This window comes from Sinocyclocheilus anshuiensis, unplaced genomic scaffold (assembly GCF_001515605.1).
Source record: "Sinocyclocheilus anshuiensis isolate Anshui unplaced genomic scaffold, SAMN03320099.WGS_v1.1 scaffold99, whole genome shotgun sequence".
In the NCBI taxonomy this organism is placed as follows: Eukaryota; Metazoa; Chordata; class Actinopteri; order Cypriniformes; family Cyprinidae; genus Sinocyclocheilus; species Sinocyclocheilus anshuiensis.
This window is the reverse complement of record NW_015552547.1, coordinates 201,511-208,560: the sequence shown is the minus strand read 5'-3', so window position 1 is coordinate 208,560 and position 7,050 is coordinate 201,511. Positions and strand designations below refer to the sequence as shown.

Below are 7,050 nucleotides of genomic sequence, written 5' to 3'. Positions count from 1 at the left end.
GTTTACTATTGTCATTTTGCATTATTGACACTATTTTCCTAATTAATGCTGTTCAGTTGCTTTGACACAATCTGTATTGTTAAAAGCGCTATATAAATAAAGGTGACTTGACTTGACTGATTCGTGTGTGTGTGTGTGTGTGTGAAAGACTCCCACCTCTCTCTCATGGCTGGATTTCTGAGGTCTGTGATCAGTGGGATGATTTTCTTAAACTGCATGATCCTGCTCTTAGAGAAGTCCACAACCTCCCAGTGCTTGTCCTGAAAGAACACACACATTTGTAATAGTCAGGATCCCACTGCAAGCTGCGGTGTAAAATGCTGAGTGCTGTGTTGTGATGGACTGATCTCCTGTCAGTGGAAAAGCACCCAAAGGGTCTGAATCAAGCAGGTGTTTCTAATCTGCTTAAAGCAAAATGTCAGGATAATGAGAAGCTGGTGAGAAGAGAAGCTAAATTAGCTTTAAAGGGTAATTAGCTACACAAAAGGGCTTTTATCACAGTTACAAAGAGAAACGAAGAAATGGACCCTAATGAAGCAGCATCAGTATGTGTGTGAACAGAGCAGAAGATGAGTGAGAGACCGAGACATCACTGATGCCGCTGATAGCAGTTAAGTGGGTCCTGATGGCTGCTAGTTTTTTTTTATGTGAAGGTCTTAGTACTCAACCTGTTAATTGTGGTGCTTAATTAAATTTAAAATTAAAAGTACATATTAATAAATATTATTTGTATTGTTTTTATATATTATACATAATACCACAGCTGGAAAGAAATAAGAGTCTGTGCTGAAAACATAAAATATGATGATGAAACACGTGCATCACTTCCAGTTACATTAGCAAATCAAAAAGTGTAAAAAAAAAATGTATTAAAAAAAAAAAAAAACATTACAATATACAGTACCATTTAAATATTTGATGTTAGTAACCTTTTTTTAAGCTTTTAAATAAATTCTGCTCACCAAGGCTGTATTTATTTGATCACAAATACAGTAAAAATATTTTGAAATGTTATTACATTTTAAAATAACATTTTCTATTTTAACACATTTTAAAATGTAATTTATTCCTGTGATGACAGCTGTATTTTTGGCAGCCATTACTCATTGTCAACTGATCCTTCAGAAATCCTTTTTTTTTAGTTTTATTATCAGTGTTTAAAACTGTTGTGCTGCTGGATATTTTTGTGGAAACTTCCAATTCTACTGACCCAAAACTTTTGAACTTTTTAAATATTTTTTATGTATTTATATATTTTTTATATTTATTATTTATGTATTATTTTAGTGTTATATTTTGACACATTTAATTGTCATAACACTACATAGCTTAAACAATAAAGTCTGTACTATTCTGAAGACTAACAATGTTTATTGGAAACTCCCATAAATGTCAGTTTGGCCATGGATCTGACTAAAGTTGAGTTAACACCAGACGTGTAGGGTGTGTTGCGCTGGCTTGCCTTGAACTCCCTGCTGAGTGTGTGGAGTCTTTTGAACATGGTCTGGGTGGTGTTATCAATGGCCTCGGTCTGTAGAGAGGCCAAGTGACCCCCCTTCCACTCGTCCCAAAGAGCCTCCCACTGCTGGGCGATCTCCCATACCTGCTGCAGGTAATTCATGTCCTACAAACACAATCTAAACATCAGCGCATACTGAACCAGAAGTGACCTTCACCAACAGTATCAATATTGTTCAATATCGCCCTCAGCCTGTTTGCGCTCTGGTGTGCTGCTTTATGTTGTGTGTCTGTGATGTATTGTACGAAAAAAGGTTTTTATTACTGTAACAGCAGTGAATAGGCACCTTCTCAAGAGTGAGGATGTCTTTAGAGGCTGGTTGTTCAATATTAAAGATGTTGAGACCATAGCGTATGTTCTGCTGCTCTTCTTTAAGAGTCTCCAACTGGGCACGCAGCTCTGACACCTGCTGCAGTGCAGAATCTGGGAATACACTGCTGCCAAATGGACCTGCACATACATATACGCACAAATAAGATCATATACATGAAGACAAAGATAAGACCACACACACATAAGCATATGGTTAATGATTAAAAAACTGCACATTCAGCTGTCATTTCCCCGGAGAGCAGCTTGTTGCTCTAAAAAAAGCTCAATGGATTCCTATTGGCCAGAAAGTTAGCAAAGTGAGCATGTTTCTCACAATGTGCTATTAATGTGGTTTCACAGTTGGGAGCTCAGCAGGTCAGTAGGTCTCTTTCCTGAGCAGAGTGTGAGTTCTGGCTCGGACCCAGCTCCGCTCACAAGCCCGGACTCCCACGATCCACGCGCACTTGCGACAGCTTTGATTTACGAGATATTTGATCTTTTAAAAAGCGTCTCATTCATCTCAAGACGGCAACACACAACGTTTACAGTAACACACAGGAACACACTCACACAGACACCAGCAGGGCCCGTTATCTGCCCCAGAAGCCTCTGGGATATGTTTATAGGCGTGACTGTTTACGTCTGTCAGCGTTTATAATGGATTCCATCAAACACACTGGCTAAAATCGCACACTTGCATCTCCGGCAATTACAAAAAACACACATTTACACAATTCAGCATTAAGGCGAGCCATTAAGCAGCATGTGAAGATCCATCAGGGATCTCCAGTCAATATTTGCGTAAAGTTTGATTTACTGAAGCATTTAGCACATGTTGAAGTGCGTCGCTGGAGCAGAACGCATTCCGGAGCACGGGTGTCGAGAGGTTTGATGACGCCCATTCTCTTTCTCCATTGTGCCTGAGTAAAACGTAAAGAAAATCTAATTAGCAAATGTTAAAATGTGCTACATTTTTGATAAATCTGCCTTGGAGACTTCAACCAATCATACATGTTTAATTGGTTCTGCGCTGAGAAACGCAATGTCGTATTTTTCCTCCGCGCTGGATCTGAGAGGGAAAGTCACGCTGGGTCCATGGAGAGCAGGAGATGAGATTTTGAAGGGGCACCTTGGCAGGGGCCAGTAGTATGTGTTTGGACTGAATGAGTGTGATATTGAAACCGTCTCTCTCTCTTGAATACAAATTTCTCCCTGCACAAAGCTGCTTCCTGGCCTCATTAACCTGAAGGAGCCTGCCATTGTTTGCAGGAACAATCCAAACAATCCTGCAGTTCTCAACAAGTTGCAGCTGCCGCCCACGTTCGGAAATTCTGGGGTTGTGGGAAATAATGACGGTGAGCGTTGAGCGTGTTTGCCACGTGTTGATTTAGCGCAAAGCTTTCGCGTTAATCGGCTGTGCCAAAACTCCAACTTTATCTGAATCAAGACGGAAAGGCTTTTTGACTCGTACTGGGAGGAGAAGAACATAGGAGAAAAAGACACAGGGAAGGAATGGCAGGAGATCAAACTGAAAAACAACAGACTTCACAGAGCTATCAACGATCACAAGGTAACGCAAACACAATGGAAACGAGATGGGGAGCGAGTGAGCAAAGAAGTGCAAGAAAAAGAGAAGAATGAAAGAAGGGGGAAGGAAAAGTAGGACGAAAACTCTGTCCTCTTTGATACAATTCGGCACAACGTGATTTTGTTCGTGAAGAGAGGTGGCAGCGCAAGACAGAAAAAATTATTTTTCAATCCCATTTTTAATAGAGCAGAGAATAAACAGAGCAGAGACACCAGCAGGAGGTGGAGCAGCATTACAGGACAATGAGAGAGAGAGAGAAAGAAAGAAACAGGGAGGCAGAAAGGCTGAGAGTGCAGTCAAGGGCAGGATGTCAGCGTGACGGTCACTTCTGCTGTAGGTGAGGCTCCATGGCATTCTGAAACATTATCTCAAGGCTAATTGGTTGTGATGTGCCGTGGGGCATGTGGGAGGTTCATGGCTCTACCCAGCACTTCCCACCACACAGAACACCCACGGTCCCAGAAAGCAAAGGCCTGCGGTGTATGTAGCGAACTGACCTACAGAAAAAGAGGCATACTGGGATGTGAAGCTCACAGTAGGGTCTGAGACAGCACTGGCAGTCATCCTACTGACCGCGTGTCTGTGTGTCTGTGTTTTCCCATTCTGTAACATTCAAATCTCTCACGTTGGTGTGCATGTGTACGTTCACCATTGCTATTGAAGCTCTGCAGGGCAGACTGTGTCTTCTTCTTAAACTCCTCAGAGGAGAGGACCAGCCCACTCTTCATCATGTCTTTGTGTTTCTTCAACATGATGTCACTGTCAATCACAACCTGCTGGAACCACACCCACTCTGAATTCAGAGCCTCCAGCAACTCCAACACCTACAGAGATTGAAAGAAAGAGCAAGATAAAAAGAAAATCTAAAAAACAATAAAAGCCCAGTCAAATATGGAATGGAGGCAAGAGATGAAAGTGTATTTAGAAGAAGATTTGACTGGAACACCTGAGGGAGTGTATGTGTGTGTGTGTGTGGAGCGACACTCACAGCGGGGTCGACGGCAACCTCGTATTTCTCAAGGATGGCAAACTGCTCGTGGATGGGCGGAATCTGACTTTCTATCTTACTCAGATCTGCCTGCAGAGTTTCCAGAAGTTTTAGACTCTCTCCCAACTCCGGCAGAGTCTGAGGAGGCTGAGACACCCTGAAAACACACACAGCCAATGACTCTATGCACATGGTAAGTATTTAATGCCTATTGAATGAAGTGAATTACACACAATAACTCAGAACTAGTCACATATAGATGCCCTGTTTCAAAACATATTGAGCTGCCTACCAATGTAACATTTTAGTATATGTCGCTATGGAGTTAAGGAATTCTGAGTGGTTTTTAGCATGATGAAATGCTGTGGCAGGGCTGTTGCTACACAACAAAATTGCTAAAATTTTAACTAAAATAAAATGAAAACAGAAATAAAAACTTCTACTAATTCAAAATATTAATTAAAAACTATAACAGTATCTCAATGATACCAAAATAACACTGGCTCAAGTCAAAAGAGCCCGTCCCTGAATCTCCACGATATTCTCTTGCTAGTCGATGGAACTATTTATTAGCATGTCAGGCCATTAGCTTAGCAACAAGCTAATGCCAGACTCTATTGGAATCAACAGAGAGGTTTGTCGAGTCTCTTATGCTCTTCACGTGAGGGGTGTTAATTGCTGTGGCATGCATGAGTGACCATTAAAAGGGTCGCTGCCCATGAAGAGCGTTTCAAATCAGTCACTTATGAGGTTTCATTTCAGTTAGGATCCCAGCTGCTTATATAGAGAGCAGACAGCGAGGCACGATTTTGTAACAGAGCTCTCACACACACCTGAGAGCGTTTTCCTGCAGGAAGCTGTGCAATTCCTTTAGTTTGGCACTGGCCATAAGGCTGAGCAGCTGTGTGAACTTGCTCTGCCACTCGTTACAATGTTGCAGCAGAGAGAATTTGAGTGGAGAACAGTCCAGCAACACGAACTGCAGACTTAACACTGTCTCCTCCTTCTGGACGTTATTCGCCACCTCTGTGTATCTGCACAAAGAGAGAGAGACAGAGCATAAATTAAGTAGATGATTCTCATGAAACTAATCTTAAACGATAGCACAATGAAAATGTATATATAAAAAATATATTATTATGTACATTTTAACACAAGAGATGTGCTCCTTCTTAAAGATTACCAATCATTTAATGTCTTATTTTGGCTTTTTTTTAATTTTTTTTATAGTTTGGTGTTATGTAAAAAAAAAAAAAAATCTAACATGACTACCTGGATAATATAATAAAAAACACCTCAAGTTCATCAAGTAAGTTCTCAAAATGACAACACTTTATGCTGTTTTGTGAAAGCAACAAAGATGTATTTTCCCATGATAAATCTGTAATTAGAGTTCAAAAGAGTTCAAAGATGGACACTTGGATGCTTGTCTCTTCATTTTTTCTTCCTAAGAATGTTGTAATTGTATCTGTACTTCATATTCTCTACACTACATATTCTCATTACCGCTATTGTTGGTACATTTTAAAAGATAATGATTTTAATTATTACTAATGGCCACTAAATTACTTTTGTTTAAATTGATCTGAAAGATAATGTAATTTGATTGTTTTTGTTTTTTTTGCTCACTCATAATGGTTGCCCTATTAATAGCAATTTAATTTGTCATCTCAGTACAACATACCTACTGTAAATTAAATTAGTTTTTCAAGAAAAAAAACAGTTCAGCATCATTTGATTTTGTGAGTGAGTGTGAAGATAAAGCAAGAAGTTACATTAACCATAGTCATTTAAAATAAAATGTGTCTGTGCATGCATTAATTGATGTGAAAAAAACTTCAGACATTAACGGGGGCGGCAGGCAACACACAAGTGTCCTCCCAGCATGCACAAGGTCATTAATGCACAATCACACACGAAGTCTCTGTCTCACTGCACACACTCACTTTCTGATCCACACACACACTCAAGCATCCATTGTTGACATGATAACGATTTGGCGAGTGCAGATCAAATCTATAGGGAAAAGATGTTGACCCTGCCCTCAGGACTGGCACCTCTGTGCTACAGACACGTCAATAGTCTGAAAGGCCATCACATCGTTTCTCATGTGACCTCAAACACACCCCTCTAGTGTGCCAGCACGACTCATGCATTTTAAATGAAAAGAGATGCATGTATGATGGTGAGAGAAACATGGTGAATCCTTTAGTGGATTTGTTTGGACTTTTATTTTACTAGTAGCACTGCGAATAATACATAAGCTCACAAATCTTACTAGCGCATACTTTTTAGACCATTTAGACCCTGCTTTTACAACCTTAAAAACTAATTTTTCTACTAAAAGAGAATGAAGGAAAGTTACAGACCTGGCTATGTCAGCGTCAAAGGAGGTTACTGTAGGGTTGAGCCGCTGGTAGCGCTGTATAAAGCCGTCTTTTTCGATTTCCCAGATCTCTCTGTGTTTGTCCCAGGTCTTCAGGTAGGTCTGCAGGTAAGATGCATTAGTCACCATTCCTGCAGCTATGGCTCCCTGGAGCTTACAGATCTCCTCATCTTGCTCTGAAACAGAAAAGGAGTAAAGCATTGTTGATGCCAAACAACCGCTGATTATTTTAAGCAATACACAAATGATGATGTGAA

At 40.3% G+C, this 7,050-nt stretch overlaps 1 protein-coding gene across 1 annotated transcript in view; it reads right to left on the bottom strand.

Annotated features, from left to right (window-relative positions):
* The window catches only part of dnah2 (dynein, axonemal, heavy chain 2), a 163,408-nt gene that overhangs the window by 104,131 nt on the left and 52,227 nt on the right, over positions 1-7,050 (bottom strand). Inside the window, exons 20-26 of the mRNA XM_016454789.1 lie at positions 6,777-6,969; positions 5,241-5,441; positions 4,408-4,564; positions 4,069-4,243; positions 1,806-1,969; positions 1,463-1,624; positions 157-260 (exon numbers count right to left, since the gene is read on the bottom strand). Coding sequence (XP_016310275.1) covers positions 157-260; positions 1,463-1,624; positions 1,806-1,969; positions 4,069-4,243; positions 4,408-4,564; positions 5,241-5,441; positions 6,777-6,969 — 1,156 coding nt within the window. The remainder of the gene's footprint in view (positions 1-156; positions 261-1,462; positions 1,625-1,805; positions 1,970-4,068; positions 4,244-4,407; positions 4,565-5,240; positions 5,442-6,776; positions 6,970-7,050) is intronic.